General features: G+C 35.8%; 1 protein-coding gene across 1 annotated transcript in view; it reads left to right on the plus strand.

Annotated features, from left to right (window-relative positions):
• Positions 1 to 14,620, plus strand: part of LOC133338768 (acetylcholinesterase) — an 84,364-nt gene that overhangs the window by 12,489 nt on the left and 57,255 nt on the right. The window contains exons 2-4 of the mRNA XM_061546873.1: positions 3,604 to 3,740; positions 3,826 to 4,364; positions 4,448 to 4,655. Of these exons, the coding sequence (XP_061402857.1) occupies positions 3,604 to 3,740; positions 3,826 to 4,364; positions 4,448 to 4,655 (884 nt within the window). The remainder of the gene's footprint in view (positions 1 to 3,603; positions 3,741 to 3,825; positions 4,365 to 4,447; positions 4,656 to 14,620) is intronic.

Genomic DNA, 14,620 nt, shown 5'->3' on the forward strand with positions numbered 1-14,620 from the left:
TTTACGCCGAGCTCCTTTTTCCATATTTGCCGAATAGAATATTGCAATATGTTCAGCTCACGAGCCATTTTTCGGCCACAGCGACGCGGGTTTCGATCAAGTCGCTTCTTTATTTTTCGAACCATATCTGTTGATATTGCTGTTTTCTTCCGTCCGCTTCCTTGACATCGGGCTACGCTACCAGTATCACGGCAACCAGCTATGGTACGAGACACAAACGATATATTCACATTTAAATGCTGGAGTGCTCTAACGATAGCCACTTGTGGTTTTTCAGCCAAATATAAAGAAATCACACTATCACGCTTGATTTCCATCACGAATAACTTTTTTTTTTTGGAAAATCCTCACCAAAATGCTTTTGTAAGCTTGTAAACAATATAATGAGCTGTCACTGGAATAATTTTAACAGCTGTCGGACAAGTGGCTTAGAAATGGCAGCAGTCTGAAGTTGGTTGCAGTTTTTCATCTCACCCTTTATATGTATATGCCATCTTCATATGTGTGTGCATTTGTACGTTTATTATAAATGTGGTCAATTGTAGCTAATAACGATTGTTCCTGTCGTGGAAAATATAAACTCAATTATTGTTGTTATTTTTATCCACATTGCTAACAACTTTAAACAGCTGTACAATATTCGGCCAGGTGCAGCGATACTTTTTATTTTTTGAATCTTGTCGCCTAATGTTTTGAAACAATGATCGTACAAAACAGTTCATGGCTTAATTAAATTTTTGCGAACTAAGTTCTCAAGGCCTAGTAAACAACACAACACATGGGTGTAAGTCAAAGTGCACTGAGTAAATATATAAATGTCAGATTATTTCAGAATACAAATAAATTATAATTTGGCAATCCACATTATAGTTGTAGGATACACAATTTTTTTAATATAATTCAATGTTTTGGCAACCTCCCATATAATCGGGACGACTCATTTTCAGCATTGTGAAGGTTTTAACCGCATTTGTCAACCAAAGAGGCTATAATTTGATATTCTGGGTTCATGGAGATGTTCAACCTAAATCAATCTTTTGGAATAGTCCCTCCGTAAAGGTTCTACAAGGATTTTCCGATCAAAGTATCTGTAATTTGGCATTCTGGGAAGATGAATATCATCTTTACGTTAAATTTTCCCTATATATGTCCATGTTTTGGCATAACTCTAATATAATACCTCGTCAGATTTTCGGTATTTTAAAAGTTTTAGCGGTCTTGTTTATTCAAAAATAAGGTTCCGGTTAGCCACAGACTCAACCCGAAATGATTGTAATTGTATATTACATTGCCCCTTATAAAAGTGTTGGTCCTTTCTTCGGTATTTTGAGGCTGTAATTTGACATTCTGAAAAACATGTTTTGGACCATAAAAGTTCCTCCTCATTTGGCCTCCCAATTTTTTGGAAGTTAAAAAATAGTAGTCATGTTGATGAACGTAGAATAATTGTTAGAGGATACAGAACTTCCTCCGGACAATTTAGAATGACGTAATGGCGTAATTAAACACTCTTTTACGCCAATTTTTATTGTATATTAAATTTGATATTCCGTTTGCAACACCTCAAAGTATTCTCCCGAGGTCGATTAAGGTCGATTTCGAGTGGTTTTTGAATTGTTTTTCTAGTTTCAATGAGAAATCACGAATTTCCAAAAAATAATTTTAGGATTGTTGTAGTCGCGAGTCTGAGTAAAATTATATATATCGTCAGCTAAAATGCAAAAAGGCGTAACTAACAAAAGCATAATTGTGTAGGAGAAGCAAACAACTGTTTTGAATGAAAACTATAAACATGTCATGTGAAATGAAAAAGTATGCCCGGCAGGGTGATATTACATATGAAGAATAAAAGACTATTTTTTCATTTATCAAATAAACCCACTTGTAGTTACGTCTTTTTGTTTTTTGTTAATAGAAGCTCCTTTTTTGACCGCAGACGTGTAAAACTTTGTCAACACATGTAGTTTATTGACTTTCACAATATTCATTCAAAAAGTCAATTTTCAATTTTTTCTTAGTTACGCCTTTTTGCATTTTAGCTATATATATATTTATATATATTGTGTATTCGGTACGAGTATGTACGGCTTAAGAGTAATATTCATCCGAAGGTAGAACTTTTGTCCGATCAAATTTCTATTTTCCGGCGAAATTTTTATATTTGGCATGGTACGAAGAGAACTGGCCAAAAGCACGAAATTTGAAAAAAAAACTGTTTTCGAAAAATCGCGGATCTATTTGCATTTTCTGTGGATCATTTCCGTTTCAATAAATGATCTGATACGGATTTTGAACTTTTGCGAAAACTTCAGCCGAAAGAGAGATAAACCTAATTTATATCAAAAATAGTGTGAACTGGGCCATCCATGATTCTTAATTAGTGCTGGGCAAGCATATGAACTGGTGCCCTTGTTTACATGGTTTAATAAGCTCATTCTCTGCGCTCTCTTTTAGCAAGTCATTTCATATGGTCGTTTCTCAGGTCGATGTATTTTTTAGGGTGCACTTCGAAATCGGATGCTTGTTAAAGGCATATGGACTTTTCGGAAATCATTCGCGTTTACGAGTTTTTGGGTACTTTAATGCAATGTGTACTAAATCTTAGCCGTTAAATGAAATTTCGCAAAATATGCATGGATTGGAAGATAAACATCTATAATTCCTGGAAACCATCAAATGATTTTGATACGCAATTTAAAATGTATATTGCAGAACATAGTTTTATTCTAAGATTTTTTCCTATTTAAAGAACCCCAAGATTTATCGGAAGGGTCTTGCTTTTCAACCTTTTAGGATATCCTTTTTAGGATAGCTCCCATTTAACGGTACCCCCATTATTCAGTATGTTGCGGATGTCGGCCATTTTTTTTAAATCGAACAGCCTCCAATTTGGTTCTCATTGGGTGTCAAATATTTCTACCAAAATTTTATCTCGTCTTTTATGACAGTTATAAACGAAAGTGACGTATGTTGAACGTTTTTACTTGCTTATATATATATATATATATATATATAATTCCTTGTACTATCCACTATAATACATTTCTATTCCCTGCAAAGGTTGGTCATACCATCGTTAGAAAACACACACACACATATGCATATTAGTTTAAGGGCAACTGAATAACTGAGCCTCATTTAAATGATTGGAATTGATTATTCGGGTGGGGTATTTTTTTTTAATTGAGTGAGTGTGAGTGAACTGACAACATAACAACGCAGGACATTTGACCGTCCAACCACACGGACATCGGGGTGTCATGTTAGCCAACACAAACCCACATACACACACAACATTTGAGAAGGGGATGATATTTGCAATAATTCAATTATAAATAATTAATGTTCATGTTATTTGTTGTAAATATCAGACACAAGGGCTGGAAGAAGAGAGTAGGGAAATAATACACACTAAAGGTGGAGTGGACATAATCATACACGGAATGGAGTGGCAAATAATTCCAAACACTTATTTTTTCTCTCTATAATGGTTGTTGCCAATGTTATTATTCTAGTTTAGAATGCAAATATAATCGATTTCAAATTTAGCTCAATTATTAATTCCATATTTTCCTTTACCTTCGTCATATTTCCGCTATGCAGGTATGAATACTTCCCTGGCTTTTCCGGTGAAGAGATATGGAATCCTAACACAAATGTATCTGAAGATTGTTTGTTTATGAATATCTGGGCTCCAGCGAAGGCAAGATTACGACATGGCCGTGGAACCAATGGTGGTGGTGAGGTGGGTACTCGTCATAAACACAATCAAATCATGCGCAAAACCAATAATTTATTTTCATTGTTTTTGAACTCCATTTCATTAGCATTCATCTAAAACCGATCAGGATCATTTAATACATAGTGCAACGCCACAGAATACCACAAACGGTTTGCCTATATTAATATGGATTTATGGCGGTGGTTTTATGACCGGTTCAGCCACCTTGGACATTTACAACGCTGAGATAATGTCGGCCGTGGGCAATGTGATCGTAGCCTCGTTTCAGTATCGTGTCGGAGCATTTGGTTTTCTACATCTTTCACCGGTTATGCCAGGTTTTGAAGAAGAAGCACCGGGTAATGTTGGCCTCTGGGATCAAGCATTGGCCTTGCGTTGGCTAAAGGAGAACGCCCGGGCATTTGGCGGTAATCCTGAATGGATGACGCTGTTTGGTGAATCGGCTGGTTCGAGTTCCGTTAATGCTCAACTAATGTCACCGGTAACACGTGGCTTGGTCAAGCGTGGCATGATGCAATCGGGTACCATGAATGCACCATGGAGCCATATGACATCGGAAAAGGCGGTGGAAATTGGTAAAGCTTTGGTAAATGACTGTAACTGTAATGCTTCATTGTTACCGGTAAGTGTTGATGTCAGCGATTACAATTTGAAAATTTGCATTACTAAAATAATTTTTGATTTTATTGTCTTTATTGTGCTCAGGAAAATCCTCAAGCTGTCATGGCGTGCATGCGACAAGTTGATGCGAAAACAATTTCCGTACAACAATGGAATTCCTATTCAGGAATTTTAAGTTTTCCCTCTGCCCCAACCATTGATGGAGCATTTTTACCAGCTGATCCAATGACATTACTAAAATCTGCTGATCTTACCGGTTATGATATTCTAATTGGAAATGTCAAAGATGAAGGTAAGTGAACGGCATTTTGGTCATATATATTATTTAAAAAAAAAATCAAACATAAGTTTCTGAGGTAAAAAATTAAACCTCCGTTTCTGAAATATCTTTTTTCTTATAGAAAAAAAATCAAACCTCACTTTCCGATATATTTTTCTACAAAAAACCAGTAAGGAAAGTAGTAAAGTCGGACCGGGCCGACTATATGATACCCTTCACCACTTTGGGTATACTCAACATGTGTATCCAAACAGACGTCGAAGGAATACTAATTTCAGTACGTTGTGCCAATCAATTTACATTAAATAGGACGCACATATATATGGGAGCTATAACTAAATCTGAACCGATTTTAACGAAACTTAGCTCACATCATTCTCGACCTAATTCAGAAATACCGTGCAAATTGAAAGATATATAGGGACTTTGGTGCCCCATTTACCTCAAATCGGACGAAAACATATATGTGATCTATATCTAAATCAGACCCAATTTTTTCGAAACTTGACACACATCATTCAAGACTCAGTTCAATACCCTATGCAAAATTTCGTGCAAATGGAAAGATATATAAGGACTTTGGTGCACCATTTACATAAAATCGGACGAAAACATATATGTGAGCTATATCTAAATCTGACCCAATTTTTTCGAAACTTGACACACATTATTCAAGACTCAATTCAATACCCTATGCAAAACTTCGTGCAAATCGAAAGATATATAAGGACTTTTGTGCACCATTTACATAAAATCGGACGAATATATATATGGGAGCTATATCTTCATCTGGACCGATTTTCACGAAACTTAGCACACATCATTATCGACCTAATTCATGCTAAATTTCGTGGAAATCGGAAGATATATAGGGACTTTGGTGCATCATTTACCTTAAATCGGACGAATATATATAGGAGCTATATCTTTATCTGGACCGATTTTCACGAAACTTTGCACACATCATTTTCGACCTAATTCATACTAAATTTCGTGCAAATCGAATGATATGTAGGGACTATATATGGGAGCAGTATCTAAATTTGAACCGATTTTCTCGAAACTTAACATACGTCATTCAAGACTCAATTCAGTACACTATACAAAATTTCGTGCAAATCGAAAGTTATATAGGGACTTTGGTGCACCTTTTTCATAAAATCGGATTAAATTATATATGGTAGCCATATCTAAATCTGAACCGATTTTATACGAAACTTAGCACACATCATTCTCGACCTAATTTAGCACCCTATGCCAAATTTAGTGTAAATCAGAAGACATATAGCGACATATATATATGGGAGCTATATCTAAATCTGACCCGATTTTTCGATAAATCCGATAAATTTCAATATGGCTTGGACCAAATAAGCGACTTGTGCCAAATTTCATCCAAATCGGATCATAAATGCGTACTTTGTTTACAATTTAACATCTACAGACGGACAGACGGACGGATGGACATGCATAACTCATAACTCGACTCAGAAAGTGATTCTATGCATATTATCAACAGGAACCATGGGTCTATCTCTTTTCCTTTTGCCTGTTACAAACATATGAACAATGACATAGTATCCTGTACCACAGTGTGGTGAAGGGTATAAAAATAAAGTCTCAGTTTCTGAGATATTTTATATAGAAAAAAATCAGAAGAAGCTGAGGAGCTTCTGAGAAATTGTTTTTGTTTAGAAAAAATTAAATCTCAGTTTCTTTCCCATAGAAAAGAAATCAAACCTCAATTTCTGAGGTATTTTTTCTGTTGATTCCCTCATAAACAATATTTTTTCTAAGCACATAAATAATATTTTTACCAAGAGGCGTGAATTTTTTAAAATAATATTTTTTCCAAAACCAACAAGGCGTGTTTTTTTAAATGATTTTTTAGAAGACCGGATTTGGATTTTTAAATAATTTTTTTAGAAGACCGGAATTTTTTAAAATATTTTTTGAAGACCGGAATTTTTTTAAATAATTTTTTAGAAGACCAGAAAGGTTTGCATTTTTTGTAGAAAAAAATCAAACTTCGGTTTCTGAGGTATTTTTTCTTATTAAAAAAACAAATCTCAGTCTCTGAGGTAGTTTTCCTATAAAACAAAATCAAATCTCCATCTCTGAGGAATGTTTTTCTCTCTGAAAATTTTTTGCTAAGAAATCCTTAGGAAATGCTGACTCTTTCCTCATTAGCTTCACATTACCATAAACTACCTTCCCCCAGTTATTTCTTTAATTGTCTGACCCTTAACCTCTTTAAACAAAAGATGTAGATGAATAAAAATAAACCTAGCAAAACACTTGGCACAAACCTTAAGAATGAGGATATCTTTTGTTTGCCCACAGCCATAAATTGGCGTTGTTCTGCATTCCGAACAGACACACAGACTTGGGTAACCCAGAAGTGTAGATACATCTACATTTTTTTATTATTATTATGTAAATATTTGTTTGTGTATGTGTTGGGTTCGTTGTTATCGTTGATGTTGCTGTAGTTCTGGTTGTTGTAGACTGTGTTTCACTTTTCAAAATTGTCACGTAATTAATTAACATCAAAAGATGTCAAAAGTGAAACAGAGACCTTGTACATTATTTCCATAGTTGGAGAATGGAGAATTATGGAATGGAGCAATGAAAAAAAAGATGAATATCTTTTTTTCCCCATCTCAGTGTCTCGTTTGTTTGCGCTTGATGTAAAGCTTTTAGATTTTTCTGCATTGCGATAATAAAAAAAGAAGCAGAAACAGAAAAAAAACATGAAAATAATAACAACAATGGACTATTTAATTATTTGTAATTTTTTTCTTTCTTTTTTTGGGTGACAGATGCAAAAACAATTTACACACATATATACACGTAGAGCTACTTTAACAAAACTATTTCATTATCCTTAAGACGTGTGGGATTAATAAATATTAGCAGGAGAAATTTAATTTTGTGAGCGTGAAACTGATAGAGGACCTGAGTTTTAAACCGGTTATGAGGTTTTCCAATTTACAATTTTAAATAGAGGTTGGTAGATAGGTGAGCTTGGAATATATTTTAGGATCAATATAGAATTTTTTTGGCCTAGCTCTCATATAAAAGTTCCGCCAATTTCAGTTTTTTATTCGTGATCCTATGTACATTATTCAAAACTCATTATTCATGTAATAAGGGCATAAATAAGGGCGGTTTCAGAGAATAAAATACCTATTAGCAGCACATTTTCAATTTTCTTTGTATGGTTTTTCGAATTTCTCAGAGGATAAATAACCACCACCAGACGTTTTACAATCCATGTTGTGACTCATACTCTAGTAAACTATGCCGACTCAAAGACTCCCGGAGTCATTTACGAATCTATTAATCGATCCGATTTTCAATATTATAAATGTCCTATCCATAATCGACGTTGTTGTAATGTTTAATTTAGGGTTCTCTCCCTCTAACGAAGATTATATTATTAGGCACTCCATGTTATGAAAAGAAAAAAATATCTACATGCAGTGTACAGTACCTAAAAGTTGGTATTTTGGAGAGTATACCCACGTTTTCAATGAAATTCTGGGTCCTCTTACTTACTTAGCTGGCTTATGGCAAAACGGTTGTTTCATAAGCCGAGCTTAAAAAAGATTTCCAAGCGCGTCGATCTTGTGCTCATCCAATCCAATTTGAAGGATTATTTTCCGAGATATTGTTTTCCACATGATCCTTCCATCGAATTCGTCCATTCTCACAAAACTGCCTAGCCAATGTCGACGTCCGAGGATAGATGGCGATATTCACCGTAGACGCAGATCGGTACATAGATCTTTCGCAGAGTTTTCTCACAAACTAATATCAGGGTCATATAGAGTGTGAGTTTGGTCTGGCGAGTGGTTGAGTTGCTTACTCAGACCATAGTAGGATCTGTTGGCCAGCACTATTCTCCTTCTGATTTCAAAGCTGATGTTATTAGTTCTGTTTATGGCGGTATGGATCGTTCACTACCTCGAAGCTGTAGTTTTCAAGTTCCACAGTTGGTCCGAGTATACTGGACGTCTTGCGCGATGATACCATCAACTTGATCTAATCGCTATTTACTGCCAGTCCCAATTTATCGCTCGTAATGTTCGACCCATTATGTCGATGTCAGGCAGTTTGGTGTACATAGTGTCATTTCTGTTCACCTTTGCCACTCGTATGACCTTTTGCAGCAGGATGTTAAACTTGTCACACGACAAACTGCCACCTTGTCGGTTGGTAAAGGGCTCCGAGAGGTCCTTTCCGACTTTAACTGCTGACCTTGTGCCAGTTAAAGCTATCCTGCATAGCCGTATTAATTTTGCAGAAATGGCGAACGCAGACATGGATTTAAATACCTCTTAACGGATAGAGCTGTCGAATGCAGCTTTATAGTCGACTAGGTGGAATAGGTGGATTGCGTCGATGGGTTTTTCGTGGGTCTCTTCCAGGATTTGGCGCAGAGTGAAAATCTGATCAATGGTAGATTTACTAGGTCTGAAGCCGCATTTGTATCATCCCTAGCACGCTGGATAGCACTTTATATGCGATGGGAAGGAGACTTATTCCTCTTTAGTTGGCACATATCTTGTCTCCTTTTTGTGCACGGGACACATGATGCCAAATTGTACTAATCAGCTGATGCATGCATAGCAAAATCTCACCACCAGTCTTGAATAGTTCGGCTGATAAACCATCGGATTCTCCTGCTTTATTATTCTTCACCCGATTATTTGATATTCTGACCACTTTCCTGACCGCTAGGTGGTATACACTCTATACAGTAATCTCTTATTTATTCGTTGGTATCTTCTTCACCGCTACTATTTCATACCAGAGGCTTTTCAAAATACTCCCTCCAGATCATCAACACGCTGTCTGTATCTGTCACCAGGTTTCCTTCTTCGTCTCTACAAGAGGATGTGCCTACACCAAAGCTTTCGGTTTGGTGTTTTTTCGATGATAACATTTCCGGATTTAATTCAATACCTGTCCCCACTATTCGATATTTTGAGGATTTCATATAAATTTGTTTTTAAGCTCCACGCTTCCTTTCGGGTATGTGCATGGTCCTAACCCAGTCTGAGTGTTTAAGAGCTTGTCCTTTTTCCTTTTCTCCTCAAAGCCTTGATTTGTTTGTAGGTGTTTTTTTTTTTTTAATTCACCTCATGGTGGAGGGTATAAATTCTTTTTTTAACATAATCTGTTTTGTATAAGGTTGAAAATACAAAATATATCCTTTCTTAACCAAAATCTGTCCTTTCTCTCCTTACTACCCCACCTTGATTCGGTTTATTCGGTCTACAACACAAATTCACATTTTTTTTGGTTAACCATATCTGCGTAACTTCAATAACAATATGACACATGACAACAGCAAAAACAACAACAGTAACAACACCATCACCTAAAGACATTACCTCGACAGTAAATCACCAACAAGAATTACATCAGAAAGGATGAAAACAAAAGACATATTTACATATAAACACACACACATATATACATATACTCAAGAGATGTGTGTGCGTGTGAGAGTTTACACACACAGTGTGAGGTCAACCATGTAAACACGACGATAATAATCGTAATATTTAACTTTAACAACAACAACGACGATGGCTACGACGTAGCGCTATGGCATAACGATGCCAACGACAACAAGGATAACAAAGACAAAGGCCAGCAAACACCTCAACTCATCACTCATCAAGGAGGAGGTGTACGTACGTACGTACATACATTTTCAACGTGACCAAAGGTGACTGTAGTCAGTCGTGATATCTTATGGCTTAACAACATGTATTAAATTAACTACTACTATTGCAGTAAAGGGTGTGAGCTTTAATTTTGTAAACGGTTGACATGATTTTGTTGAAATCGTTTCAGATTTTGATATAGGTCTTATGTATATTTTCGTTCGGTTTTATGTAAATGTTGGTTACACGAAATTTGGCAGAGGGTATTTATTGATTATTGTGAATTCAAAGGTTACTCAATTAGGTCCATGTGTTTATATATAGGTCCCATACATAATTTGACTCGATTTCATACAAATGGTACCCCAAAGAATCCAAGTCTATCCTCTTGACATGCAATTTGTCATTGATTTCAGAATGGTATGTGTTTGGACTTTTTTCAATTGGTTCAAATATCTATCTAGATAGCACATTTAATTTTGCCCGATTCGATCCCAATGGTCCTCCAATGATTCTATGACCGTTCTATCTACAGGATATTGTAGATATTAACATGTCTTGCATGTACCCAAAGTGGTGAAGAATATCATATAGTCGGCCCCGTCCGACTTTTGAACTTTCCTTACTGGTTTGTTTATTTTTTTTTTTTTAATTTGTGGACTATCATTGTCCATCCATGTGTGCGCATTATAATTCTCTAATTGACTTAGTGATTTGATCTACACTTCGCTTTTCTTAAAGTTTTCTTTGGTAAAACTCTTCCCACTGCAATTAAAAACAACCGAAGTTTGCCATGTCACATCATGAAAGACATAACAAAGTATGTATTTTGTTGTCGATTAAATCCCTAGGATGATTCTATGGACAATTTTAAGCAACTTTGGTGAAGGAACCATAGGTCCATCTCGATTTATGAGTCTCCCATTTATAAATCGGTCCCGCCGTTCTCAATTGATGAGTTACTATACCTTTTTACATCATATCTTTAAATAAATTTCAATGAATTCTACTTCAAGTTGATAAGATATTATTTTTTTCGTTAAACTCCCACGCGCTTTTCACGAAAACAGATTATGTATGAATCGGTGTAGGAATACTTAACGTCGGCACACGTCAATTTCTTTTGAGAATTTTAATGATCACGAACATACACGTAATTAATTTTTATATGTAGAGAGATATCAATACATATTTCTATCACTCCTTTTTATTCACCTTTTACCCAAATGTAAGTCATTTTCGTTGTTGTCATATTGAATGAATACAAAGCTAGCACACGTTGCTAACTGAAATTGTAAACTTTTTGTACACGGCACGCTTGGATACATTTTCACCTAACGAACGCTAGTTATCCCTCTAACCATTCATTCAGTCAGTCAGTCATCCATCCATTGTTACTGCAGTGGTCATGGCAGCACTTCAAACCAAACATTGTTTGTTTCACACCTAAAGTCCTTTATTGTGTTTTTGGTGTTATTTTCCGCAATCAAAGGTCCTTAGGGCGAGTGCAACGTGAATAGAAAATGTGTCAAGGTCAACAGTTTTCTATATTACTGAATAACGATATAGGGTCTTTTGAAGTTGTTATAAGGCAAAAAAAATAAAATTACCTGGAGGGAATTCTGTGCGAATATTGTTTTACGATGGACCTATCAAGCATATATATCGTACGAAACACACCATAAAGCATTTCATTGAAACTATAATTTGTCAGTTTTATAATCCTGGTGTCATTGTAGCAAGCCTTAAAAAAATATTTTGAAACAATCCACGCCTTTAAGAGGCCTTGAAAAAATATTCTTTCAAAATTCCACGCCTATAGGAGCCTTGGAAAAATATTCATTAAAAACTATAAGCCTTATAGGAACCTTGAAAAAAAATTCTTTAAACCAGTGAGCGCAGCAGTATAGTCGGACGGGGCCGACCATATGATACCCTACACAACTTCCTCGAAAATATAACATTCTGCGATTCTATATTCTGAGCTTGGACAATATTTCGCGATCTTTGCACCCTTTTGACCGACTAGAGGTCAACAGCACCTCTTCATTACACTGACATATTTTCAGAATATTACTAATATTCAGTACAGCCCTTCTAATTACGTGTCCAGATTCCCTTCACCGTGGGTTATGTTGTGATGTTCGGCTTTCAAATGACCTATAGGTGGACTCGAAAAAACACACAAAATTAAGTTTTCGGTCCACCTCATCCTAATATTATTATCTGATCATAACCAAAAATTAAAGGTGTTGTCCTTGACCATACCTAGATCCTTATGGACAATTTCAAGGCGATCACCGCTACTATATAATATCTCAGTACGTAAGCACCTGTACATATTTAAGTGTAACTCCCACATCTGAGTACATACGACCATATAAATGGTATCAATTTTTGGTCCATTTCATTCCCTAAATGTTAACCGATCTTTAACAAAAACAATAGGGGTCTTCATCGGCCAGAACCTATCCCAAATTAAAAATTTCGAAGATTAGTCCATAACTGTGGCCTGTATCGTGTTTACAAATTATAATGGACAGACGGACGGATACACATGTCTAGATCGACTCTGCAAGTCGAGATATGGGGATCGGTATACTTAAAGCTGGGTCTACCAATAATTCGCGGCGTTACAAACTCTTGGGCTGCGCAAAGCTATAATACCCTGACAACATAGTTGTGTAGGGTATAAAAATACACGCCTTATAGTAGCCTTGAGAAAATCCACACCTATAAAAGCTTTGAAAAAATATTCTTTAAAAAATCCACGGCTTATATGAGCTGTGAAAAAATATTCTTTGAGAAAATATTTCTTAAACAAGTAAAAAAGTGTCAGTCGGTGTTGCCCCATCTTCGAACATAAATATATTTTAGAAGAAATATTAAGATCTGAAAAGTTTGGATCAAATTGATTATTCCCTTTGAGAGTTATCGTGCACACCAGCCAGACAGACAGATGGTTAACGGACGGAAGGACATGTGCAAATCGACTCCAAATTTTCCGGAAAGGATTTGTTCCCAAAAAAAAAAACAGTAAGGAATGTAGTAAAGTCGGACGGGGCCGACTATATGATACCCTTCACCACTATGGGTATATTAAACAGGACTATTATCATGAAATTGTATGAAACAAAATATGTGATATTTATCTAAATGTGAAACGACCAAGATCTATCCATAAACATGTCATTCGTTTGTTACAATGGAACAAAAGTATGTAAATCGACTTCAAACAAATATCAATAGGTCATCCGTTGAGCTAGGTCTGTACTTCTAGAAAACCCAACTACGTTATTCTATGCTCAATTTTGTACGTTGTGCAGAATTTGATGTAAATCTAACAAATATTAGGAGTTTGATGCACAATTTACTTATATATGGATGCTATATCCAAATATGAACCGATTTCAACGAAACTTGTCACAGGTTAGGTTATACTAATTTCAGTACCTTTTGTTCCTATCAGCCATATATTGGTTCCTTGGTGCGTTGATTACTTAAAATCAATCTATAATATAAGGACCTATATCTAAATCTCAACCGATTTTCACTAAACTTGGCACACATTATTCTGGATTAAATTCAAAACGCTATGCAACATAAGAACTTGGTACATTATTAAGATTAAATCGGACGAAAATATATATATCTAGAGCTGAATCGACACTCACGAAACTCAGCACACATCATTCCAGCAGTACGTTATGCCAAATTTCGTGCAAATCGAAAGATATATGGGACTTTGGTGAACCATTTACATGAAATCGGACGAAACTATATATGGGAGCTATATCTAAATCTGGACCGATTTTCACGAAGCATACCAGACATCATTCTAGGCTCCATTCAGTACGTTATGCCAAATTTCGTGCAAATCGAAAGATATATAGGGACTTTGGTGTGCATTTTACACGAAATCGGACGAAACTATATATGGGAGCTATATCTAAATCTGGACCGATTTTCACGAAACTTGGCAGACATCACTCTATGCTCAATTCAGTACGTTATCCCAAATTTCGTGCAAATCGAAAGATATATAGGGATTTTGGTGCACCATTTACATGAAATCGGACGAAACTATATATGGGAGCTATATCTAAATCTGGACCGATTTTCATGAAACTTGGCAGACATCACTCCAGGTTCAATTCAGTACTTTACGCCAAATTTCGTGCAAATCGAAAGATATATATGGATTTTGATGCACCATTTACATGAAATCGGACGAAACTATATATGGGAGCTATATCTAAATCTGGACCGATTTTTACGAAATTTGGCAGACATAAC

This window comes from Musca vetustissima, unplaced genomic scaffold (genome assembly GCF_032173495.1).
Source record: "Musca vetustissima isolate MV318-11 ecotype Yass unplaced genomic scaffold, APGP_CSIRO_Mvet_v1 utg12500, whole genome shotgun sequence".
In the NCBI taxonomy this organism is placed as follows: domain Eukaryota; kingdom Metazoa; phylum Arthropoda; class Insecta; order Diptera; family Muscidae; genus Musca; species Musca vetustissima.